Source organism: Nomascus leucogenys, chromosome 22a, assembly GCF_006542625.1.
Source record: "Nomascus leucogenys isolate Asia chromosome 22a, Asia_NLE_v1, whole genome shotgun sequence".
NCBI lineage: Eukaryota > Metazoa > Chordata > Mammalia > Primates > Hylobatidae > Nomascus > Nomascus leucogenys.
The window spans coordinates 6,255,003-6,281,241 of record NC_044402.1 but is presented as its reverse complement, the minus strand read 5'-3'; the positions used below and the strand labels follow the sequence as shown (position 1 = coordinate 6,281,241).

At 56.6% G+C, this 26,239-nt stretch overlaps 2 protein-coding genes across 5 annotated transcripts in view; one reads left to right on the top strand and one right to left on the bottom strand.

The window, feature by feature from the left end:
• The window catches only part of CCDC85C (coiled-coil domain containing 85C), a 92,905-nt gene extending 74,795 nt beyond the window's left edge, over positions 1–18,110 (bottom strand). For 3 of the 4 annotated variants that reach the window (XM_030804055.1, XM_030804056.1, XM_030804057.1), the window contains exon 1: positions 17,070–17,949. In XM_030804055.1, coding sequence (XP_030659915.1) covers positions 17,070–17,862 — 793 coding nt within the window. In that variant the 5' untranslated portion in view covers positions 17,863–17,949. Of the gene's footprint in view, positions 1–17,069 lie in introns of all 4 variants that reach the window. The other variant, XM_030804058.1, reaches the window with a different exon arrangement.
• A 211-nt stretch (positions 18,111–18,321) lies between these two features.
• HHIPL1 (HHIP like 1) overlaps positions 18,322–26,239 on the top strand; it is a 76,824-nt gene continuing 68,906 nt past the window's right edge. Inside the window, exon 1 of the mRNA XM_030803407.1 lies at positions 18,322–18,519. The gene's annotated coding sequence lies outside the window, so the exon portion shown is untranslated. The remainder of the gene's footprint in view (positions 18,520–26,239) is intronic.

The following is a 26,239-nucleotide window of genomic DNA, read 5'->3' as shown; positions in this document are numbered from 1 at the left end:
GGGGACGTGGCCATCAGCAGGCACCAGAGGCACAATCCCCTCTGCCACAAATGCTCCTCACAGGCGGCAGCACTGATGAAGAAGACGGCCCAGCCTGGAGTGGAAAAGGTCCGGGGCACTGAATCACCAAAACCTCCACCTCCCCAGTCAGGAAACTGAGGCACGTGGTGAGGGGCACTTGTCTGAGCACCACACTAGGGAACCCACTAGAATATGCTAGAATGGGGGCATGGATAGGGTGCATGTGACATGCCATGGGCTCGGGGGCTCCGCTTCCCATCTGCACATTTACAACGCTCAGGCAGCCCCGAGGGTTCCTCCTCCTGAAGCCCTTTCATGATAAACGCATCCATTTTTAGAAAGAAGCCTCTTTAATGAGGCATTATTTCCAGATGCCAACTCATCACTGTCACACATGAGCCTCTCCCTGTCTGAGCCACTGGAGACGTGGACAGCAGCAACGTGTCGGCAGGGGACCCCCAGCCAGCCACTCTGCTCCGCCGGCCACTCCTTCCACCCTATGCCTGCCACTGTCCATCAAGGTCCCCGGGCCAGAGGAAAGCCCTACCTATAGCACACCCCAAATCCCACCAGGCGGCCTCAGGGCTGGGGCACCACAGCCAAGCCCACACCCACAGGCGGCACTCCTGCGCTCACAGAGGGCCTCTGCCCTCCTACCGGGGGCCTGCTTGCTCCTGGGGGTGACAGTGGGAGGGACACCCCAACAGAGCAACAGCCAAGGTCCCGGCCAGGCCCACCAGCCCCTCAAGGCCCATCCCACCATCCTGAGGTTCTGGACAGCCTCTGCAAGGAGACCTCCCTCTTCCTCCCAGATTCCTCCCTAGGCCTGCCAGAGGTCTCACACCACCGTGGGGCATTAAAAGGATAAAATCTCAGGACAGAGAGAGATAAAGGGTGCTGGCACATGATCCCAGGCAGCCCCTGCCTCGGGAGAGTCCCGGGTTCAGAGCAGGATGAGTCACTGTGGACTGTCTCTCCAAGACCTTCCCCAATATCCTTGCAGGGCAATTAACTGTCTGCTAAAGCCCTCAGAGCCTCATGACCAAAAAATAGCTCAGTGCCTAAAGTCAATGGTCAGAACTAAGTCTCATTTAAGGCCTCTGGGAGAGATTTTCCTTAGGAAGAAAAGAAAAACCAAGAACAGGGTACATGGATTTATTCCATCCCCCTATGGGATGGCCCCAGAGAGCTCTAAGCCAAGGGTCTGCCTCACAGGGGACAAAGACCTTCCAAGGCTCCCAGCCAGCCCTGTCCCTCACAGCCCCTCCACAAGGTCAGTCACTCACCCACTTCTGGGCCACACTGCCTCGCTCATTGTTCCCAACTGGGAAAGGCCATGGGCCTGGCATGGGGGAGAGGCCTAAGCACCTGAGGGCAGCCACGCATCTCAGGAGGCAGGCCGGCCAAGCAGGGACCCTGGAGCAGCACCCCCACACAGCCATGCGCCTGAGGACCTCTGCGCCCCCTCACTGCAGGGGGGCTGACTCTACCTCTCCCGCAGTCTCATCCCCAGGCGCTGAGTAAGACGGTGCAGCAGGCAGCGGGCCACTCTAGCCTAGAGCCCCCACATCACAGCCAGCCACAGAAATATCTGCCATACAAATAACAGAGCCACACTGCCCTCCTGGCCAGCTTCTGCGTCCCTGTTCTCGTGGAGAATGTGGCAAGCCCCAGTCCAGTGCCCTCCGGTCTCCCCTCGGCCCTCCCAGCTCGCCTGTGCCTGCCACCCCTCACCTGAATCCCCTTCCACACCCCCAGGCCTGCACAGGCCTTCTGGGCCGGATTCCCCACTGGGTCTGTCGTCCCCACTTCCTCCAGCTGCCAATCAGCAGACCAACAAGGGGCGGGTAGGGCTGACTGGGGAGACAAGCATCACAGCCGAACACAAGAGTCACCCCGGGGGCAGCCTTTCCCGCTACAAAGGAATGCCGAGTTCAACCTGCTTAGGATGCAGCTGGCATGGTGGTACGCCAGCACCTTTCTGAGTTAAACATTCGTGAGGACACCCACCCAGGGTGCCTTCAGCCAGGCCGGCCAGTCCTGTGCACAAACCACCTTCTCCTCACCCCAGGCCCCACCGGGTGCTCCTAAGCCTGCCGTTTCCAGATGCCAATGCCAGTCGATGCCTGTATATTTACCCAGGGAAAAGAGAGCCCACGGACCCATCCAAAAGTCACCAGAGGCCAGGTGTGGGAGTATGAAGGAGAGATCAAGGTTGTAATTCAAAAGAAAATGAGATTTTCCCATTTTTATTCTGCTCCTGCTGGCGATGGCGCTGGCCCAGGAGGCCTAAGGAAGCGAGCTGGGGGGAGGGAAGCCTGGCACAGGTGGTGGCAAAGGGTCCCCTGGCGGCCTTTTCTGTTCTGGGGTCAGGTCATTCCCCCACCCGGATAAGCACTTGGAAGGTGGTCCTGAAGTGAGAAACCAGGCCACTGCAGGTCTTCAAAGCCCCAAGCAGCAGGAATACCCAAAAAAGCCCCCAAAAGTACTGGTTCTACTAGATGGAGGGAAGAGGCCAAGCTAGGAGCAGCCTCGGGCAAGGCTAACAAAAAGGATGGCCTGGGCTCCTAGAGCTTCCCCAAGTTCCTCCGGGGTCTCCGAGCACCGTGGATGTGAACCAACTGCTTCACCTCACATGTGGGTAAACTGAGGCCTGGGAAGACTAGTCAGAGACTGAGGCGGAAAGAAAATAATCAGGAGGAAGAAGTCCAGGAAGCAGATGTTTTCATGAAAACATCCACCCAACCCTAAAGCCCTCATATAAACAAAAACAGCTTCAGGAAAGAGGCCCGAGCAGCGTCAACAGAGTGAGCCCTGAGGACAGCAGGCAGGGGTGAGCACAGAGCCACGGCCGGATCAACAGAGTGAGCCCTGAGGACGGCAGGCAGGGGTGAGCACAGAGCCATGGCCCAGATCCACCAGACAAGACACAGCCAGGACGGCTGGGCGCCCAGGGTAACCGGCACGCGCAGAACACTGTTGGATTTTACTCGACTCTATGCCTTTGTGTTCTGTGTGGAGTTTCCCGACCATGAACATGCATTCAGTTGATCTATTTTTATTTTTTAAAGGCTTCAGGCAGGAGCCTCACCAACCCTCCTACCTGGATTCTTCATCTTTCCTGAGTCATGGACCACTTTGGGCTCTGATTAGAGCTGCAGTCCCTATTCCAGGAAAAATGCAGGACTGCACAGTCATTTTGGGGGTTCAGGGGTCCCAGTTAAGGAGTCTGTGGATGCACTGGCTGATGGGTTGCAGAGGCCACTGCCCATGTGACCAGTGCAGAGAGGAGGACAGGCTGCTGAGAGGAAGCAGGGGCTGCTATGGGGCCATGGGCAGCCCTGAGCTGGCCCAGGTATCTACCTTCTGTTATGACCCCCAAAGTAAAGCAATAGCCAGTAGGATCACACCGCTGCCTACACCCCTGCCTGCGCCCAGGGGTTCCGAGAGCCCAAGTGACCCCCTCCACCGCAGCCAGGCCCACGGCGCATTTGCTGCAGGCAGGAGGGCAGACCCCAGGGATAGCCGCTCTCCCTCTGCCTCCCTCCTGCTCAGAGTTTGGGTTGCACCAAACAAGAGGTCTTTTCATCCAGGGTTTCGCACAACATTTCAGCACCACACACCTCAGCGCAGATCATGTTGCCCACACCAGACCAGCATTCATGGGGCATAAGCTTTTAACTCAGTGGAGAGGGATTAGAGTCTCTGCAGATCAGAGCAGCCCTGGGGTGGGGACGCCAGCAAAAGGGTAAGAAGCATCCCAAGGCCTCCTGACCACTTCTGGGGTCCTCCAAACTCCCAGTCTTGGGGACCACCCTCCAGGGTGGGGGCACCAGCAGGAGGGCAGGCAGCATCCCGAGGGCCTCCTGACCACACTCCCTGCGCGGTTCCATCCAACCTGTCAGCAGGAGGAATGTGACAGGGCAGAGCTGGAGCAGGCAGAGGCATTGGTGGCAGGCTCACCAGAAACCCTCGGCTGACAGGGACAGCTCAGCAAAAAAGGAGCGGCAGGAAAAGACTGGGAGGCCTGATGGGTTGTCGGGGGTACTGGGGGCCTCCAGGGCCATTGACATCAGAGACCCCCTTGCCTGCCACGGCTCCCTCTACCATCAACACTGCCATTGTGTTTCCAGAATAAGGCAATTTGGAAAGGTCTTTCTTCCTGGTGGTCTAGTGGCGAAAAAAAGAAAATAGAAGGGGCTTTCGTGTGACCTTCCCAACCAACAAGGTCGGGGAAGCCTCTGTTTATGGATGAAGCAAGTGTCCCAGCCAAGTCCTAGCAGGGGACAGGTTGGGATCTGGGCTGGGGTCGGTCTGACGCAGGTCCAGTCTCCCTGTGCACTCTGCTGCTGTAATCACACTGATGCCACCCTGACGCCCCCCAAGCCCCGACCAACACACCAGAGGCTCGATGAGTCACGACAGGAGAGCACCACAAGGCTGCAGTGAGCAGGGGCCAAGCCCAGAGTCAGAGCCTCAGCTACAGTGCCAATGGCCTTATCCACCAGGGACGGCCAGAGTAACGGCCAGCAGCTGGACACAGTGGCTCATTTAACCCCAAGAGGCACCTGCTTGCCACAGCTGCCAAGGGGAGGCGGCAGCACACAGGGCAGGAGGGGAGGACGCTCAAAGCCCTAGTGACAAGGCCAGGGCAGTCTGCAGCCTCCCTGGGAGGGAGGGGGTGCCTCACTGGCCAATGTCCAATCTGCCCCCACCCCATCGGTTTAAAAGCCACGTTCTTTGTTTTCTGATCCTGAAGCCTTTGTGGCCTCATTTCGAGAACAAGGTGCTGGCAGCTGGGAACCAGTTGGCTGAGCTCTGCCGGGGAGACCCCTGGAGCTGTGCAGCCCTCTCTGGGCTTAGGTTTCCTGCCCACACACGTGGACCCCCACATGCGCCCGCTCAAGGCTACCAGCCTCTTCTATGTGGGCAGGCCTTGCACCCACGGCCACAGGACATCCTCCAAGAGCCTGGCCTGGGGCTGCGGAGGCTCCCACGGCTCCCACGGATGCTGCGTGCGCCAGGGCTGCAGGTCCCATATCCTGTAGCCCAGCCACCTGCAAAGGCTGCCCTGCACCTCAGAGGAAGAGTGGGATTTCAGTCCACGCAGGAGGCAGGACAGGGGGCCACCTGAGGGCCTGCAATGTGCCTTCTGCACGGCGAGTGGTCCTGGGGCCACAACTCCAGGGCCAGGGTGGTAAAGCGCTGCAGCCGGTGTGGAAGGTGGGGCGACTCCATACTCAGGTGTCAGGTTTCTTTTCTTTTTTCTTTTTTTTTTTTTGGAAATGGAGTCTCACTCTGTCACCCAGGCTGCCAGGCTGGAGTGCAGTGACATGACCTTGGCTCACAGCAACCTCCACCTCCCGAGTTCAAGAGATTCTCCTGCCTCAGCCTCCCGAGTAGCTGGGATTACAGGCATGCACCACCAAGCCCAGCTAATTTTGTATTTTTAGTAGAGATGGGGTTTCACCATGTTGGCCAGGCTGGTCTCGAACTCCTGACCTCAGGTGATCAGCTCGCCTCAGCCTCCCAAAGCGCTGGGATGACAGGCGTGAGCCACCACACCCAGCCAGGTTTCAGGTTTCTTTCCGTGGACAAGTAGGAGTCGCAAAGCCCAAGGAAGAATCGTCTAGACCAGCGCTTCCCAGCAGAATTCCCTCAATGATGGAATTTTCCTCATCTCGCTGTCAGCACGGTACTAGCCCATGCGAAGGTAGGGTGGTCGGTGAGGCTGCATGTCTCTTAATTGTAATGAAAGTGAATTGAAGCAGCTACATATGGCTAGTGGACACCACTCGGGTTTACAGCCAGGAAACCTTGACTGTGAGGGGTCATGGGTTAGGCAGGGGAGCAGGAGTGCAGGGGAGAGAGGAAGGGACCCAAACCCAGAAGACACAAAGTGAATAGCATAGGGACCAGCAGCAATCTGGACACCTGAGCCTCCAGGCCAGGAGCAAGAGGTAGGGAGAGACTGCTCAGCCTGGCCCAGGGCGATGTTTTCCCCCTGGGCAGGAGGGGCTGGAGAGAGTGCTGGAAGTTGCTCAGGGAGGTCGTAGGTGACCAGCACACCACCCCATTCTGGAAGACAAGCCCAGGGAGACATCAAATGCCACCAGGAAGTTGAGATGAGAAGAGGCTGCTGGACAGAGCCAGAGCCATCATTCCCAGGGTTTGGGATTGCCCAGGGCCAAGGAGCAAACATGGGGAAGGAGGTGGCCTCAGCCTCTAGGGTTTATCCTCTGGCAAAGGGAGGAAGGCCAAGAGGCACAGCGGTAGACAGGAGGGGCTCTGTGTTGCTTTGGACCAGGAAACGTGAGCCTGTTTGTGGGGAAGGGGCCAGAGGACAGACCCAAAAGAAACAAGAGAAAGGAGACAATGGCAGAAGCAGGGGGAGGTCCCCCAGGAGGGGCTGGGCAAAGGCGAGGGGGGGAAGAGGGGAGCCTTCCCCTGCCAGTCAGGACAGAAGGTGCTGAAAGAAGGAGAAACTAGCTTCTTAGTTTTCTGGAGAAAGGGTGAGTGGGTGGGGGGAGCGTCCCATTGTCCCACCAGCCGCTGAGGGATATTAAGCAGCCGGGAAACAGAGCCTTGGCACAGGCAGTGTGGCCGGAACCCACCACAAAGGGCCACTCCCAGAGCGGGCTCATTAGGGAACCGGGCCGGTGCCGTGCGCGGTGACAGGCGGGCACATTCAGGGCCCCACACAATCGGGCCCTTGTGGTGGGCGGGGGAGCACCACGCTCAAAGGAGCCTCTGATTCCTAGACAAGAGCGGGCCTCCTTCTTGCCTTACAACCTGGGAGCCAACGGAAAGACAGATTTGGGAAGACAAAGAGATGCTTCCCCTGACGGTGGATGGTCTATTTTTGGAAATGGGTCGACTTCTCCATAGCTGCCGTTTCGGTGCCACCGGCCCTGCCTGCCTCTGTCCCCTTCAAAACAGCCTAGAAAGGCCTCTGCCTCACCTGCCCAGCCCTGCGAAAGGGGGGTGGTGAAGGCAGCCGCCTCCATGGGGATGCCTGGCAGCTGGTTCGAGCTCCTGGGGCAGGGAGGTAGGGGTGCAAGCCAGGATGCATCCAGGGTCCAAAACGGCATTCCACGGCCTCGCCAAAGCCATCTCCCCGGCGTCTGTGGAGCACAGGTCAGCGAGGGGGCAACACAGGCAGAGCCGTTTACCCCTCACTGCTAACGTGAACTGACACCGGCCTCCCAACTCTGGCCAGCCAGGCTCTGGGGTGCCCAGTGTGGGCGCATCCTCGCCCCTAGCTGGCCTGCTGGCAGGGCCCATGGCTGTTCTCCAGGATCCTGGCTCTGGCCACCCAGCAGAACCCCCAGAGCCTTCACAGCCTCCAATGACACCAGGACCAAACTGCACCCATCTCTGGGGCTGGGCATGGGCACTGGTATTTTTTAAAGTTTTCTAAGTGATAGGTAATATACAGCCACAGTTAGGAACCACTGGTAAAAGCCAAAAGGTATATATTTTAGTAATTATTCAGGGGAAATGGGGAAGGTGGGGTTGTATAAATCACCACCCTCTTGGGGAGGTTTGATTTTGCTGGGGGCGGTGGGGAGGGGAGCGGGGGGCGGGAAGTAACTTATTTAACTCGGTGCCAAGTGTATAAATGAGAAAAGAAAGACAGGTGGGCAAAGTGGGTCAACCACTATCTGGCACCTGGTCAGTCTTACCGGGACTGTTCACTCCTCCCTCCAACACTGACTATGCATTGCAACAACATTCTGGACTGGGAGAGAGACAGGACTGAAAGCGGAGGAACCTCGAGTCCAGGAACACGCAGCCTTGTCCCCAGCAAACCTGCACCAGGAATCGAAGCTCAGCGTTCTCCTCTTGCACTAAACCCATTACTGAGTCCTTTAAGCAGAGGCAATCAGATAGGGGAGGCAGGTACTTCCACTGGGGCCCTGCAGGAGGGGAGGCTGGCCTGGGCCGGGGTCACAGCCTCAAGCAGCATTTAGACAGGTCACCATCTCTAGGCCCTACAGTGGGACCCATGTGGTCACAGGCAGCCTCACCATCCCCACCTGCCCCAAGGCAAGGACAAACCACCAGGCAGGTGATAAAACCGAGGCTGTAGGGTATAGGAAGAGAATCTCCAGGAATATAAAAGAGCTGGCTCATAGGACCACAGAGTGACTGATAGGAGGCAGGATGGGCAGGGGAGGCCACCCCTTCCTTGTGGCTCTGAGTCAAAGGGCCAGAGGAGATGAGGGTCCCTGGGACTCTCAGCTCAGCCCATCCAAGCTTCACATTTTACAGATGGGAAAATGAGGGCCCAGGGAGAGGAACAGACTTACACGTGGTTGGGTCTCAAGTGGGCTGAAGCCACTGGTTCTGTCTGGATTGTCCAATCCACAGAACAGTGGTAATCTTCCAAGACCCCCAGGCAGGGAGCATGTCAGCTGACAAGGCCACTCAGGCCCAGCAGGTGATGTGTCTGCATATTTATCAGGTGGGGAGCAGGGGAAAGATGGGGACAGGCTGTAAAAAGTTTCCAGTTTCTAATAGGACTTCTAACAGGTAACTCTGGGTCCTCTTGGAAAGTCCATCAGAAAAGGTTAGAGCTGGAACTGCCCACACCCTGAAGGGAAGCCCAACCCAGGGACTTCAGGGACAGTGGAAGAGGCTTCAGAGACCACACCTGCCCTGGCCCTGCTCCCTGCCCCAGTCCCACTCATCCATCACCCCAGCTGAACCCAAGGTGCAGGCAAATGCCCACCACACGCCTTTGCTCGGCTCGTCTTTCTGTTTTGGTTTCGTTTGGTTTTGGTTTTGGTTTGGTTTGTTTTGAGATGAGTCTTGCTCTGTGGCCCAGGCTGGAGTGCAGTGGCGTGATGGCTCACTGCAACCTCTGCCTCCTGGGTTCAAGAGATTCTCCTGCCTCAGCCTACCAAGTAGCTGGCATTATAGGCGCATGCCACCACACCCGGTTAATTTTTGTATTTTTAGTAGAGATGGGGTTTCACTATGTTGGCCAGGCTGGTCTTGAACTCCTGACCTCAGGTGATCCGCCCGGCTTGGCTGTTCTTTCTGCGAAGCCTGGTCTCTCTTCTTACCTGCTGTCTTCTGCTTTTACTAACTCCACCTTCAAGGCCCATCTCCGTTCCCAATTCAGCCACCCTCCTCCGAGCTCCCGGCACACCTGAAGAGGTGAAGAGCCCAACCTGGCCATTTCCTCAAGGGAAAGGGGCATGACGAATAATCACACCCACAGGGCAAGGGAACCGGGACATACCGGCTGGCACAGGCTCCGGGGTCAACTGGACGGGAGTCCCTGACCTGGCCCAGCCCCACCCTGCCCGTGCTGTGACTTGCCTCACCATCCTGGGCCTGTTCTTTAGAGGAAACAGGGACCCCAATGGGGACCAGCAACTGTTGTGGGAGGCAAGTGAGAGAAAACCCAGTTGCTATCAGCACAGTGCCAGGCACACGTTTGTTCCATCCAAAAGACTTTCAGAACCTGCCACTCTGTGCCAAGGCTGGGAGTCAAGAGGACCAGAGTCCCAGGCTCATAAACTCCCAGATGAACAGACAGTAATGACAGAGGTCCATGGGCGGGCAGCGAGGGCTCCGGCACCCATGTGGCTGGCCCTGGGGTGGGCCCCTGCCTTTCTCAAGTCTCTTAGTGCCTTAGGACTCTGTGAAGTTTGCTCAGGGGTTTCCGGCTCTCCCAGGCCTGGCATTTGCTCCACTCTCAGATACCATCAGCCGCTGATACAGTCTACTCAAGAGCTTTTCCAGGGGCAGAGAGGGGAAGACCCGCCAGCAAATGTGCACATGGGTTCTAAGACACACCCCACATTACAACTGGGAAGGGAAAATGCCCAGGTTTGAATTAAGGAAATGGCAGAATGTCTCTGCCGTTGAGGAATCAGGAAGAAGGAAAGGGAATCAGACCCTCGCTTCCTCCCCAGGGCCATCCACTGTAGTTAAACATGCTCCACGCCTCTGTTTGAACAGTATACATAAGGCAAACCCAAGAATACTTACAGGCAGTCAATACAATCCTGATCTTTCTGCTCTGCTCCCCCAAGAGCTGGAGGTCAGCGGTGACCTGCTGAAGAGCAGGCACCCATCCCCGGGTGACCCGGCTCCAGGCATGCCCAGTAACCCTCTGCCTGTGAGGACAGGGGATGAATGAGTGTCCAATCCTGGGTGCTTGCTTAGGGGAAGGGGACCATTTCTGACATGTTATGATCAAAGAAGCATCAAGTCCCTTCGGCAGCCAAGTTTGCTCCTCTATCCCCAAGCCTTTGGGGATGCCAATAGGGTCTCTTGTTGTTATGTAGCAGGGAGATGAGAATTCTGAACCCCAGGGCGGTTCCTGCCTAGATCCCAGACGCTGATCCCAACCACCCTAGACGCAGGGGTGGGAGTAGCGGGGAGCAGCATCAGCGCTGGGGATGGAGGGCACAGCAGCCACCTGGGAGCGGCAGCATCTCCCACAGGCGCTGTCCTGCCTGAGCCCCACCCAAGAGCTCAGGATGCCTGCCCTAGAGGTCGGAGGTCATGAGAAGGCAGACAGCAGCTGAGAGCAGGACTTTGGAGCAGGCTCACCAGGTCTGGGACCTATAGAAGGTTCTCTCCTGTGGCCACTCTCCTGGCCAGGACCTCCTCCCAACGGAGCCCTCAGCTTCCACCCCCTCCTCCCCCAGCCCAGCCCAGCCCACACCACAGTGGTCACCAGAGTGATGCTCTAGAACCACCACACTGCAAGCCAGACTCCAAGAATCACTGCTCAGGAGGCACTCAGACCTCAGAGGCAGTAAATGCTCAGTGAAGTCCGCAGACGCTTCCCTTCGTGCTGAAGAGCAAATTACCACCTGTGAGGTGAAGTCTCACTTCCCACCTGGCTCTGAGTTCAACCAGATTGGGTTGAACACACACATTCAAAGCTGGGCATTTTCCCTTCCCAGTTGTAATGTGGGGCGTGTCTTAGAACCCACATCTCAACCAGATTCCCAGAGCTGTCTGGGGTGTCCACAAGCCCCATCCTCAGTGGATTCAGGAATGCCCCTTCTCAGTGTCCACGCAACCTCCCCTGACACAGCGCTCCCCAGCCCTGGAGGCAACACAGGCCACCTGGGCCACTGTTGTTTGTGGGCACTGAAGTCTGAAAAGCTGGGACTTTGGGGTGTGCCCTGTGGGGCTGCACACAGCACTAACCCCCTAAGAGTTATCTCCCCACACACATCCTGGGTGGACCTTGCAGGCCCCAGGTTCTCAATGCCATGCTCCAGATCCCACTTCCAGACCTTAGCCGTTCTTATTCCTGCCTGGAATGCTGCTGGCTCCCTCCATGCAACCAGATGAGGACTCAGCTGGCTCCGACCCTACCCTGGGCACCAGCGTGTGTCAGGGGATCCCCCACTCCCACCCAGGGGAGGCAAATCCGCAGAGGCCAGGAAATAATGAAAGGACAGGGAACCCATCCTTTAAGGCCCAGTTCTAGGATCGAGACATTATTAGCCTCAGGATACAGATGAAGAAACTGAGGCTTAGAGGTTCAGTAAGCTGCCATGGCCGTAAAGCAGGTAGCAAAGCCAAGATTCACCCAGGGCTCTCTGACCCTGGAGCCAGATCACTAACCAGAGGGCTACAGTGCCCCTCGGCACGCCGGGTGCCGAGCGCTGCAGTGGGAGACGGGGCCCGCACATCAGGAGCTGCTACCCGCCAGAGGCTACACATATCACTCATTACACACCCTCCTCCCTCCACCCAAAAGGTTGGTAACATTTTCCCACTTGGCAGAAGAGAAAACAGAGGCCCATGGAGGCTCAGGAACTTGCTTAACAGACGTCCAATTCTCTGCGCAAATGAAAGCAATCAGCGTGGATTGGAAAATCCCCACGGGCGGAAAACGGATTAGGAGCAACCGCTGATTTCCTTCTGTATCACGTGCTGGTCCTGGGAACTCGGAGGCCAGGCCTGAGCAAGAGGTCTGGTGGGGCGACTGCTGTGGTGGGAAGCCAGCCTCGTGCAGAGAAGTGAGGGAAGGAGAAACCAAGAGGTGGGGAGGCACAGCCATTGCAGGGAAGGTGGCCCGCCCTGCACCGCCTTCGGCCCACTCCTCCATGCCAGGACACAGGGAGACAGGAATGAGGCCCAGGGCCTGGCGTCCTGGGAGGAGGTGCCCTGTCTCTGTGGCAGAGGTCACCGCTCCCCTGGAACACTCTGGGCAGGAGGCACAGGGCCATGGGCTCAGAACTCTGACACAGGAGACCCAAGACGCATCCCAGGCCCCCCGACCAGCCCCACAGGACCTAGAGCAAGTCACCGCACCACCACTCCAAGCCCTGGTTTCCCCATCTAAGATATGGAGATGCTGAGGTCTCCCTCCTGGGACCATTTGGAAGCTCTGAACAGAATGGAATTGGGACTGGGATGCTGTTTGTGGCAAACTATGAAGCGCTGGGCACAGCTTACCCACCCCTGGGTCACCTGCCTGGGAGCCTCTCAAGGCCAGCCCTCCTTTCTGAGGCCCAGTATCCCAAGGCCATTGATGGATCCCTTGGGACAGGCTGGGGAAGGAGGAGGAAAGGCTTATCTAACCCACCCCATTGTCTTCACTGACCTTTGCTCCTGAGCTTGGCTGGGTTTAGGAAAAGCAGCCTTATTAGCTGAGCTGCTGCACAGAAAAGACCTATTCAGAGTTAGCATGCTCTGTCTTTTTCTAAAGGCCCAGACCACCCCGTTCCATCCTCCCTCTTAAACCAACAAAAACACAAGCAGGAGAACAAACCTGTCTCATTTTGAGAAGCTCAAAATTTTAATCCAAACTTTAAAAAGTAAATGGGGCTCATCCACAGGCTTGCTAGAATCCTGGTTCCTCTGGGTTGGCTAAAGGGGAGTGGACCGTGGAGGAGCAGGTTATCAGGGGAGGGGAGGAAACGCCTGGGAATGGGCAGGAGGGGGGCATGGTGCCTGTCGTGGGGCACAGGAGACAGGCAGAGGGGCAGGTGGAAAAAGAACTGAAAATTCTTTCGTTTGAAAATCCTATCCGTTCATGAAGGAGAACCTGACTTTCTGGTGTTGGGGTTTACCTGCCTCAGTGAGCCACACTGGACTACAGCAAAGTGCACCCCAGTCCCAAGTCCAGTCAGCCCAGACCAGACCTCTACCAAAGGCAGCCAAGGCCAGGTGCAGTGGCTCACGTCTGTAATCCCAACACTTTGGAAGGCCAAGGCAGGAAGACTGCTTGAGCCCAGGTGTTCGAGACCAGCCTGGGCAACATAGTGAGACCCTGTCTGTACAAAAAAATCAAAAATTATCTGGGCATGGTAGCACATGCCTGTCATCCCAGCAGTTTCAGGAGGCCAAGGCAAGAGGATTACTTGAGCCCAGGAGGTTGAGGTTGCAGCGAGCCATGATGGTGCCCTTGCACTCTAGCCTGGGTGACCAGTGAGACCCTGTCTCTAAATAAATAAATAAATAAATAAACAAATAAATAAATAAGCAGCCAAGGAGAAAAGCCTATTTGCATGTACATACACAATACACAGGCCCGCCAAGCCAGCCTCAGCCAGGGCTGCCTTGCATACAGATAGGCCACCTCCCACCTCAGCCACTAGAGTCCGCCCAGGGCACCCAGCAGGGCTGCAACTGCCACCAGCTCCCCAGAAAGGACAGCAGGGCCACTGTCCTCACTAGCTCATCAGCAAGTGCAGCCACACAAGAGGCTCAGATGCAAACATTCAGGTGAGCTAAGCAGCAAGCACTTTTGAAGAGGAAACCGAGGTCTGTTGGGAGAGCCCCAAGGACTCTAACAACAGGAGAAACCTACTGTGTATAGATCCTGACCTCACTCAACCTTGTGTGGATAATGGGGCACTCTGGGTTCTGTCCATCTTACAGAAGAGGAGCACAGAGAAGCTTGGCCAGTTAATAACTTGCCCAACATACATGGAGGAGCTGAGATTCAAACTCAAGACACCCTGAGCCTCTGGGTAATGGGGTTATCAGCCATCTGCTCAATGGTCACTGATAAGGAAGTGACACTTCCCAGCATGGGAGAAAGAGGGCAAACCTCGGTCAGGAATCAAGAATAGGGAGTCACCAGTGTCCCCTGATTAATAGTAACAGCAAACATGACAACAGACCAAGGGCACAACAGATTCAGACCCACGGCCTGAACACGAGATGATCATGGGAGCAAACCCACCCAGGACAGGTACTTCCAGTGTCAGCCACCTTCCCAGACAAGGCTAGGAAACCTTCTAAGCCTCCACTTGCTTGTCTGTCAAATGGGGATAATACTGCTTCCCCAGAGTTCCTGTGAGGAGAAGCAAAGACCAAACACATAAGGCGCAAGCCTGGTGTCTGACCCCACTTTAGACACCACCCAGACAGAGATTCATTATCTCCCTCAGCTCAGGCCCAATCTTTGCTCAATTTAAAGCTACAGCTCCCAGAATAGAAAAGCCCAGTTTCACCAGGTGAGGTGGCTCATGCCTCTAATCACAGCTACTTGGGAGGCTGAGCTGGGAGGATCACTTAAGCCTGGGAGGTTGAGGCTATAGTGAGCCATGAGTGTTCCATTGCACTCCAGCCCACGTGACAGAGTGACACCCTGTCTCGAAAAAAGGGGAAAGAAAGAAAGAAAAGCTCAGTTTCTAAGAGAAGGGCCTTTCCTGGTTTCCAAGCATTCCATTTATATTAGTGGGACCACATCTCAAGGCCACATGTGGCTTTAAGAGACAAAACTAAATAATAATAATTCCGGCCGGGCACGGTGGCTCAAGCTTGTAATCTCAGCACTTTGAGAGGCCGAGGCGGGCAGATCACGACGTCAGGAGATCGAGACCATCCTGGCTAACAGGCTAACATGGTGAAACCCTGTCTCCACTAAAAATACAAAAAATTAGCCGGGCGTGGTGGCGGGCACCTGTAGTCCCAGCTACGCGGGAGGCTGAGGCAGGAGAATGGCGTGAACCCCGGGGGTGGAGCCTGCAGTGAGCCGAGATGGCGCCACTGAACTCCAGCCTGGGCGACAGAGCGAGACTCCGTCTCAAAAAATAATAATAATAATAATAATTCCATCTGTAACTGAAATTTGTAATAATAATGCTGAATTTTCATTTCACCCCAAAGAAAGGTTTGCTGCCACAACATTTGCAGCAGTCCTGTGCTAAGTGGGCTTGGGGGAGGATGGGTTCTGTGGGAAACCCTATACTTCAACCCCCCACTGACCCCCAGTGGGGTGGAAAACTGAGTGTAGCCTAGTCCTCCACTCCTGTATTATTCCCTCTCGCAGCTGACATGCTGAGCCAGACTGAGGCCGCATCTCCTTGCCCAAAACATAACAGAGCCTTTCCTGCAAGTATGCTCTAAACACTCCAGCCCTCCAGTGTCCTGCAGAGAGGCACTCCTGCCAAGTGTCATTGATGACGCAGCTGAAAACCAGAAACATTTCATTTTCCAGCCACGAGACTGCAGCAATCTGCTCCTTTGTACTGCACTTGGGGAAACCGAGGCCCAGATAACTGACCCTTCCAAAGCCCCCAGGACGGCAAAGTCAAAGGGGCTGAGGTGCTCTAAACAGCCCCAACAAATTAAACCACCTAACTTTGCGCTACTCCCACTGCCCTGAAGCAGCCCGTGGTGGAAGGTGGAGGTGGATACAGTGTTACAAAGAGAAACCTGAGTTGTAGCCATAGATTGCTAATCAGTAACAAAATATCCCTCTAAACGCAGTCCTGCCTTGAACCCACAGGCTCAGGATGGTAAATAAAGGAAAAATATGCTGCACTGCCCCCGCCCCACCTCCATGAGTATGTCTCCCACTCAGCCCCCACCCCAACACGCCTGCACAGGCCACTTGGCCACCAAACTAAGGAGAAAACGTCCCTCCCCAGCTCAGGCTGAGGGGTTCTGGGGAGGGCAGTTATTTCAGGCTTAGACACACTTGCTCTGAATTAGGAAAGGCTTTAAAGGGAACCAGAAAGGGCTGTTCATTCTCCACCTTCAGGCAAAAAGTTCAGGCAGTTGCAACTACCAGCAGAACTGGAAGCCAAGCTACCAAAAAACGTGGAAGAACAGGGAGGCCCCGGATCCACTGGCAAGGAGAAAGCTGGCAGGGAGCAGAAGGGCTGAGCAGGGGGCCGGGAGAGGGAGCAGGCTGCAGGCTCCCACAGCCCCAAGCTGGGGCCACCCTCTGCACTGGGCGCAGCAGTAACATGGGCGTAGAAGACAGACGCTGACAGAGGCCAAAGGTCCTCCCACCCACACCCTGGTCACGGATGACCATGGCACTTCCTGTAAGGCGATCAACAGTTTATAAATCCCTTCGGAAGGTTTATCTCCACCTCAAACCCACGAGGCAGAGGTCATCATCTCCATTTTACAGACAAAGAAACTGAGGCACACAGAGGAGAAAAGCTAGAATCCGTTCCAAATGCATCTGCCTCGGGAAAGTCTTAGAGTCTCGGCTGAGAAAGGTACCAGGACTAGAAGGGCGGAATTTATGGCAAACCAGAAAGGCTCTGAGCCCCAGGCCTCTTCCCAGCTGCCTCTGGGTCTCAAGCGGCTGCCTGTGCACCTTCCCAATCCCCACACCCTACTGCAGAACTCCAGCCACCGCACACACGTGGACACTGCTTGGTTTGGAGGACACCTGTTGCTGCAAGAGGGGAAATTCACCTGCGCTCAAGGGGCCTTGTATCCTTTTCTGTTTAGAACTTCCCGCTACTAGGCAAGGATTTCCAAGACTGGGATGAGAGGCCCACCGCCAACCCAGCAGTGATAGACCCTAATTTTGGTAACTACACCCGCTAGAAACTTTTCTGGGACCGGACCGGCAGCAGGTTCTGAGCTGGACAAAACGACGCTCCACCACTGAACCGGCCCACCACCGCCCAAAGCCCCACTTTGGGTGGGTGCGGGATCCCCTGGCCCAGGATCCATGACAGCTGGAGGAGGGGTCTGGAGTGGCGGCCGCACGAGTGGGACCGCCAGGGACCACCTCCTCGTGCCGCAGCCTGGGGAAGGGGCTGCAGCCAGGGAGACCCGCGCTGCCCGGCCCGTGTAGTCCTTACCGTGCAGGCCGTTGGGGATGCTGCGGTGGTGCGGCGGCGCCGACAAGTCGTCCAGGGACCGACGTGTGGCTCCTGCCTTGCCGTCGGGGGCCTTGTGCGGCCCGGGGGGCAGCAGCGGGGGTGGGACGTGGTGGTGGTGGTCGGGGCTGCCGCCGCTGCCCGCGCTGGACGTACTGCTGCCGTCGCCCACATCGCGGGCCCCCGCGCCGGGCGCGCCACCCGCCAGCGGCCCGCTCAGGCTGGCCTGGCTGTCGATGGAGCTGCGGGAGCCGGCGCCGCCCCCTCCGCCGCCGCCGCCGCCTGCGCCCCCCGTCGCCGCCAGTGCCGCGCGCTCCTCGTCCAGCAGCAGCACCAGCTCCTTGAGCTCCAGGTTCTCGCGCAGCAGGGCCTCCTGGCGCGCCTCGAGCTCGCGCAGCTTCTGCTGCGAGCGGGCCACCTCGTGCCACACGGCGCCGGCCGCGTGGCGCCCGAAGCGCTGCCACTCGCGCGCCAGCTTGCGCCCCTTCTGCCGGTCGTCGTCGAGGAAGCAGCAGAGCTCGCGCAGCTCCTGGTTGTCGTCCTGCAGCCGCTGGTTCACGTCCTTGAGGCCGCGGATCTCCAGCAGGTGCTGCTGCAGCCGCCGGTTCACGTCGCGCATCAGGCCGCCGTGCTCCAGCATGAGGCCCACCTTCTCGCCCTCGGCGCGCCGCAGCCGCCGCGCCAGCTCCTCCTTGCTCCAGCGCAGCAGCTCCTCGTCCGGCACCTGGCTCAGCTCCTCCGACGCCGCCGCCGCCGTCGCCGCGGGCTTCGCCATGGCGGGGCCGTCACCGCGGCATCGCCCTCGCCCTCGCCCGGCCGGCGCTTCCCCGCGCCGGGGCTCCGCTGGGCCGGTCTGCGCGCGGACGGGGGGCGGCCGGGGGCGCTTGCGGCCCGCCCCGCGCCGCCTCGCGCGCCCTTTCGCCGCGCCCGCCGGGGCCGCCCGGGAGCCCGCGCGCCTCGGGACTGACGAGCGGAGGCGGCTGCTGCGTCGGCGGCCGCGGTGCCGGGCGCTCTCAGGGCTCTGGCGAGGCAAGCGGAGGCCCGCCCCCGGCCCAGCTCCCGGAGCCCCCCGCCGCCCCGCCCACCCCGGGCGGAGAGTGGGCGGGGCTCCGATGCCCGGCCCCGCCCCCGAGGGCGACTGGGGAGCAGAGGCGCGGCCCCCGCCGTCCCCCTGCGCGGTGCGCCCGCCCGTCCAGTGCCCTCTCAGAGGCGCGTTCCGGCCGCGGTCCCGCCCTCCCGGCCGTGCGATTGGGCCGCTCCGGGGGTGTGCGGGAGGGGGCGGGGCGCGCGCGGGGGAGCCGCGGCGGTGGTACGGTCCATCCGCGGGGTTTCCGACCCCCGCCCGCAGCCGGCTCCCGGCGGTTCAAGTTTCTGCGCCCGGAGGACGCGGCCTTGGCCAATCCCAGGGCTACAGGGCGCTTTTAAAATGCAGGTACGGCTGCGGGGAGGGGGACGGTGGGAAAGGTAGGGCCGGGCTTCCCTTAAAGGCGACGCGCGGAAATAGCAGTCGAGCCCCCTCCCCGGCCCGCGTCCCCCGCCCTCCTCCCTCTCCCCAGATAAACAAATACCCACGATCTGGGCGACGGCGCCCCTTCTCCCTCCCGGGGGCACCAGAGTTCAGGGCAGTCGGAGACAGCGAACAATAGGACTGTGACTTGGGGGTCGCTCTTCCCCGCAGCAGGGCGGCTCTTTGTCCCCTTCCCTGCCCCCAGGCTCCTCCGCCCCCGTCCCCACCCGGGTCCCCTGCCGGAGCACGCGGCGGGGCTGCGTCTCCACTCCTAGCCGGGGGCTGAGCTAAGCGCTGGCTTCCTCGCCCCGGCAGGGCCAGGGCCTTGCCAGCCACGTCCCGCAGCGCGGTCCGTACTCTCTGCCCCGATGGGGCGAGAGCCCCGGGAACCTGCCCCCTGCCCGGAGCGGCGCTTGGAGCCCCGCTCCACCTCCGCCCACTCGACCGCTAAGCCCCGGGGATTCGGGAGATAATCTACAATTCGAGGGGTGGAAACCACTGGGAAGGGTGGGAAGGTCTCCCACTGGGGCCTGAACGCCGGGGTCCGGGGGCGCCGAGCCGGCCACAGAACTCCCCACCGGCGGCCTCGCGGGACCCCCGGGCTTCCCACTGCCTGTAAGTCTGTCTCGTTATCCTCCAGTCCCCAAAGCGCATTTACGGCGCGTCTACCGCCAGCAGGCGGGTGGGGGGTGTCCCTCCCCCGGAACCTGCAACGAGATCAAATCCGCGCACGCGACAGTGAGCGGCCCACGGCCTGGAGCGCGCGCCCGCGCAGCAGCTGATGCCCCATTTACAGTTGCTAAGCCATTCATTCAGCTGTGTACTCAGCGCCTACTCGCCGCGGGGCGTGCTCCAGCCCCGGGGGATTCTTCAGGGCACCGGACTGCCCTCTGCGGGGGACTTGGCGTCCTAGGAGCAGGATGGGGAGAAGATAGACGAGCTAGATCAGGATGAGACTTGTCTTAAGTGCTGTGCGGGGCGTTAAGTCGAGCTGCTGTCATAGAAAGCATAATCAGTTACTTTAGATCCAGCGGTCAGGGAGGTCGGGAGGCACATCTAAGCTGAAGTCTGATTGGCAAGGTACAAAGATAAGGGGAAGGGCATTCCAGGCAGCGGGAACAGCCAGTGCCAAGGCCCTAGGGCTGGCCTGTTACGGACCTGTTCCAAGAAGGCCAGTGGGGCTGGGGGTGGGCCAGGGAAGAGGCGTGAGAGCTGAGGTCAGAGGTCAGAGGGGCCAGATCATGTATGATTCCAAGGCAGCTGGGGAGGCAGTGGGGGTTTTAGCAGGGAAGCAACATGACCTGGTTTACCTTTTTAAGAGGCTCACCCTGGCCCACATGTGGAGAAGAGATGGAAGGGAGTACACAGAGAGGTCCAGATTCAATATCTTGTCTCCCACCCGTTCGCCACTCTCTCCAGACAGATGGTCAGGGGAGGGTGGTGGGGAGAGGATGGGCTGAGCACAGCTTCCAAGGTTAAACCCCAGGGCTGCTGAGGGTCTCCCAGGCTCTGCCCAAGTGAGCCAGCTCCTGAGGGGAGGGGACATCCTCCCCTCTGAGGCACTGCTCTGCTGGTCCAGCACAGCTCAGTTTGGATTTAGAGAGGGAGGGGCTTTCAGCTTCTGCCTGGGGGAGCTGCAAGTCTGTCTCAACCCCCAGGAAGCCAGATTAACTTCAAGGAGCTCCTTGCAGGCTCCCTGCAGAATGAAGCCTGTGCACAGAGTTGCTCCCTGGAGATCGAAGCGTAAACGTTGGATACACCATAGGAAAAACCCACCAGCTCACCAGGGAAGTTGCTGAGACAGCACTGTGCTTTGTGAGAACCCCCTTCCCATTCGTGCATGGCTCCAGGTGGTTCCTGGGGCCTGTTATCTCTGCCCCCTGATCCTCCAGAGCTGGCAGCTTCCGCTGAACTTCCAAGAAAAAAGCGAAGCCTTTATCTAGATGGGGTTTGTTTGCGTCATCTACAGGCTGTGTGGACCAAGGACCAAGAGTTCCTCTGTGGAGTCTTGATAGCTTTGCTCACATCCTCAGGGTAGGACAAAGACGAGGTGCTAGTGGTGGTGGTACTGGGTGGCTTGAGGGAGGGTCTCTCTGCTCCCCACACCAGGGCTGGGAATGCTTGGGTAGAACAGGACAGGACCAGAGGAGGTGAGAGGGCCCAGAGCTGAAACAGGGTTCTGAAGGAAAATGGACTCCCCAGGCCAGAGCCCCCTCCTGGAGGGCCCATATCGCAGGGTCCAGCAGTAGGTGCCATGCCCCCTGGAGTACTCACAGCCCAACAGAACCAGGATCCCAAAATGTCAACGTGACTTTGCCTTTTTTTTTTTTTGTCTAAGACAGGGTCTCACTCTGTCTCCCAGGCTGGAGTGCAGTGGCATGATCTTGGCTCAGTGCAGCCTCAACCTCCGGGCTCAAGAGATCCTCCCACCTCAGCCTCCTGAGTAGCTGGAACCACAGGCACTACCATGCCTGGCTATTTTCTTTTTCACCGCCCCCCCCCATAGAGACAGGATCTCACTGTGTTTCCCAGGCTGGTCTCAAATTCCTGTGCTCAAGTAATCCAATCCTCCTGCCTCAATGACTTTGCTTCTTAAGCCCCTTGGTCATGACAACTCTGCTTTGTTATGAAAACAGTAAAACCAAATCATGGTGCACTAACAGTCATACTGTAGGTGCCCAGGAAAAGTAGTTGTGAGTCTTTTAAAAATAAAGGTGCCCCACCAACATTCTACCCCCCTTTTTTTAAAGAATCTCCCAGGATGTGTGTGTTCATTTAGAGCCACACACATTTGTGAGAGCCAGCAGGGGCTGAGAACCGGTACGCTAACACATGGTAGATGCTAACACGTGGTAGACAAAATACTCCAAAACCTAGGGCCTGTGGAGGGAGTGCTGGTACAAGCTGGTGACAAGCAGAGTGTGCCCCTCACTTTCAGGGGGAATGGGCTTTCTTACTCTTCTCTATGGTTGGGGCTCTGAGCTCCAACCCTAGAGGCAGTACCATTTGGTGTTTGCTGAGTGAATGTCAAACTTCCCAGTGCATGACAGGTTGAGTCTGAGGCCTTCATTTTGAAGGCAAGGAAAAACAGACCCCCAGAAGGGAGATGCCTGGCCCAAGGTCACTTTCATTCATTAGCTCACTGAACATAGAGGAAATCTATGAGTATATATTCATTTATACACAAACATATTTAAATGGGCATATATATATACACATTGCAATGCATTGTGGTAAGTACTGCAAATGAGAATGGGCAGAACACATCATTATGGGAGCATGCTCAGGCACTGGGAGTGGCTTCCTAGAGGAGTTGAATCTTGAAGGAGTTTGTCATCTTGTGGAGTGAGGACGAGGCTCTAGGTGGAGGAAGCAGTACAAGCAAAGGCCCAGAGGTGAGCAGGCGAGGGGTGTGGAGAGACACTATTACACTTTGCAGCTGGGGTATACAGAAGGGAACAGCAGGGTGGGGAAAGTCAGGAAGAGGTTGAGCGATGGAGCTAGGCAGAGGAGGGCTTTATAAGCCTCAGAAGGAAGTTGAACCCTTTCCCTAGGGGCTCTGATATCTAATAATAATAGCAATGACAACGACAGTAACCAACACCACCTGCCACTTATCCTGTACTCAGTATATGCCAATGATTCTAACCTGTCCTCTTTTGAGGGTTATAATAAGCCTATGAGAAGGTGTCATTAGCCCTTCGAGGATTGAATGTGGGTTCTTGTTGGCTGGTTGTTTGCCTCCAAGAAGCTCAGATCTTTGGGTGTGAACTTACAGGCAGTGTTCAGAGGCTTGTGGACACCCAAGGACTCTGGTATGGCCAACAAAGTGGTGGCAGCTGAATCTTTTTCAGGATAGTGAGGCAATGGTGGCTGACCAGGTCTGGGCCAGACTATGAGGTATCATCCTGAAAGGCTACCAGCAGCAAGAAGTCAGGGTCCACTGAAAAGTGGTTAAGTGTTACTAATATGGACAATATTGACTGGGCACTTTCTAGGTACCCAGCACTGTGCTAGAGTTTTACATAGATTGTCTCATTGACTCCTCACTGATGCGGTAGAACCCTCTGTTCCCATTTTCCAGAGTAAGAAACTGAGGCTCACACAGGTTGAGTCACTTGCCCAAGGTCACATGGCTAGCAAGTGGCTGACCCAGGATTTGAACCCAGGACCATCTGAGCTCCAGAGTGTATCTGACCCCATAGACTACTGTCTCCCACACCTCAGTTTCCCTTCTCAAGGAGGAGGAATGGGGTGGATGCTCTGCGATGTCTCTTCTGCTGTGACTCTGGTTCTGTGATGCTGGGTGTCTGCAAGGTGCCTGGACCCATGTTCACCACCCACTTCCTCCTGCTTCAGGCTTTTCCATGTCGTGACCAAGCCTCAGTGACTCTGACGCCTCTGGATGGCACCTGTGATCAGAGCCCTCCAGCTATTTCTACTGATAGATCACTGCATGTCAGTCTCCCAGCAACTCCATCACTGTCTGGGTGGGCGACCCTAGACCAGTCCCTTGTCCTCTCAGAGCCGCAGTATTCTCATCCAAGCCCTCCCTAACAGAGCTAGTGTCAAGCACTTGGCAGAGCTCTTGCAAAGCTCTGGGGAGGGGAGCCACGCTTCCTTTCCCATCCTCTCCACCAGGACTGTCTTCCCATGAGGATATTTATACCCATTTTCCAGAGGCAAACACTGAGGTCCAGTGAAACAAAGATTGTCCAGGAAACGCCATGCTTGCCCCTGGCAGACTGGGCTACAAAGGATTCTGGGTATGGCCCTGGGCTGCCACCTTTTTCCTTTTGGGGTGGGTCCAGCCCAGATTATGGGGATCCTCAAGAACACAGAGTTCAGAGGTCCTGTGTCTCAACTCCCATATTTATAGGTGGGGAAACCGCATGAAGCTGGGACTACCAGTTTCCCTACATGCTGGACCCCCAGGGGCAGCAGTGAGAGGGCTAGGAGAGGATGGGTTCCTTCATCCCCACTGTTAACCAGTGTGCCAGGCACCTTTCTGGAGCTCAGGAAGTCCGCACTGCACAGGACGGCTGCCTAGAACCGCTGATGTTTCAAGGCAAGGGTGAAGCTGAAGCCCAAAGGGCCTCACATGTTGACAAAAAGCCTCAAGTATAACCTGATGGCAGTGGGGAGCCACAGAAAGGCTTAGAGCAGAGGAGAGATCTGGCCAGACTTGTGTGTGATTAGAAAGCACTCAACAGGAGGTTCGAGGGGAGAACAGTGAGAAGGCTTTGAGGCCAAGCAGGCCAGAGCCAGAGCCAAGTGGGAATGGAAATAAAGAGATCGATGGGGGCTGTCAGCATCTGACCCCTCCCTTTCCATGACTTCCCAGCCAGAGCCATGGAAATTCTCCCCCTGCCCCTTTAGCTGCTGACATCTCCTCACACCATCGCCTGATGGAGCAAGACAAGAGGGAGGCTCAACATACTGGGGAAACTGAGTCAGGGGAGTTCTTTGCAGGGCTGGCTATCGCCTCAATACACTTAATATTATTCTTATGATGAACTGGTTCATATTACAAAGAACACTGAGAAGCATATGCCTGGGAGCCCACCACCCAGACTAAAGTATCACCACTTCTGCTTTTGATGCTCCTGCAGCCCCTCCTGGTCACAGGTCCCAGCCTTCCCCGACCCAAGGGTATCTGGGAATCTCAGTGTTGTGTTGGTTATTCCTGTGCTTTCAGCTTAACAAATTTCTCCCTTATAAGATAGTGTTTAGACCAGGCACGGTGGCTCACGCCTGTAATCCCAGCACTTTGGGAGGCCAAGGCAGGTGGATCACTTGAGGTCAGGAGTTCGAGACCAGCCTGGCCAACATGGCAAAAGCCCCGTCTCCACCGAAAATACAAAAATTAGCCAGGTGTGGTGGCAGGCGTCTGTAATCCTAGCTATTCAGGAGGCTGAGGCAGGAGAATCGCTTGAACCTGGGAGTTTGCAGTGAGCAGAGATCATGCCACTGCACTCTAGCCTAGACGACAGAGCAAGACTCCATCTCAAAAAAAAAAAGGTAGTGTTTGATTTTGCGTGCTTTTGAACTCTTTCATGGCATGGTACTTCATGTGTTCATTTGCAGCGTGCTTCTGCCCTCATTATGTTGGTACATGTAGCTGTAGTTCATTGATTTTCATAGCCGTATAGCAAGGTTGCTCAACCTCAGCATGGTTGTGAAGGGCTACTGCGTGCATTGTAGGACATTCACCAGCAGCCCTGGCCTCCACCCATTTGATGGAATTAGTACCCCTGTCCCCAGTTTTAAAAACTAAAAATATTTTCATACATTGCCGAATTGCCCTTGGCTAAGAACTACTGCTATCTTAGATCCATTGCATGCATATATTACCTTTACTTTTCTCCTGTTGAAGACATTTGTTTCTAGTTTTGTTTGTTTGTTCATTTGAGACTCTGTCACCCAGGCCAGAGTGCAATGGTTCAGTCATGGCTGACTGCAGCCTCAACCTCCCAGACTCACTCAAGTGATCCTCCTGCCTCAGCCTCCTGAGTAGCTTGGACTACAGGCTCTCACCACCTGTAATTTATTTTTCTTTTTTTGAGATGGAGTCTCACTCTGTCACCCAGGCTGGAGTGCAATAGCACTATCTCGGCTCACTGCAACCTCCACCTCCTGGGTTCAAGTGATTCCCCTGCCTCAGCCTCCTGAGTAGCTGTTACAGGCATCCACCACCACGCCCAGCTAATTTTTAGTAAAGACAGGGTTTCACCATGTTGGTCAGGCTGGTCTCGAACTCCTGACCTCGGGTGATCCACCCACCTCGGCCTCCCAAAGTCCTGGGATTAAAAATGTGAGCCACCGTGCCTGGCCTTTTTTTTTTTTTTTTTTTTTCGAGAAAGATTGGTTCTCACTATGTTGTCCAGGCTGATCTTGAACTTCTGGCCTCAAGTGATCCTCCTGCCTCAGCCACCCAAAGTGTTGGGATTTCAGGTGGGAGCCACCATGCCCAGCCTAGTTTTGGGGTTTTTTTTTCTCCTATAAGCAATGCCCTGTGGACCTTCTTATACGTGTGTCCCAACGCACATGAGTATGAACTTTGCTCACATCTATACCAAGACAGAGAATGGCAGGGTCACACAGTACACACAGGTTGGTAAGACAGTGCCAAAGTGCTTTCCAAAGAGCTGGGGCTAATTCATACTCCTGTCAGAACGATATGGGGTGTGCCTTGCCCATCCTCGGTAATGTCTAGGGTTGTCACTCTGGCGGGCAAAGATGCTTGTACTTTCTTTAACCCGCTTTGTCTTTCTGAGGCTCTGTATTAATTCATTCTCACCTGCTATGAAGAAATACCCAACACTGGGTAATTTACAAAGGAATGAGGCTTGATTGACTCACAGTTCCGCATGGCCGGGGAAGCCTCAGGAAACTTACCAATCACGGTGGCAGGAGAGAGAATGAGAGCCGAGCGATGAGGAGAGCCCCTTATAAAACCATCAGATCTCGTGAGAACTCACTGACTATGAGGGAAACCGCCCTTATGATTCAACTATCTCCACCTGGTCCCGCCCTTGACACATGGGGATTATTACAATTCAAGGTGAGATGTGGGTGGGGACACAGAGCCAAGGCTTAACAGGCCCTCAGAGCACAAGAGAAGCCCAGGCCAAATTTCATACTG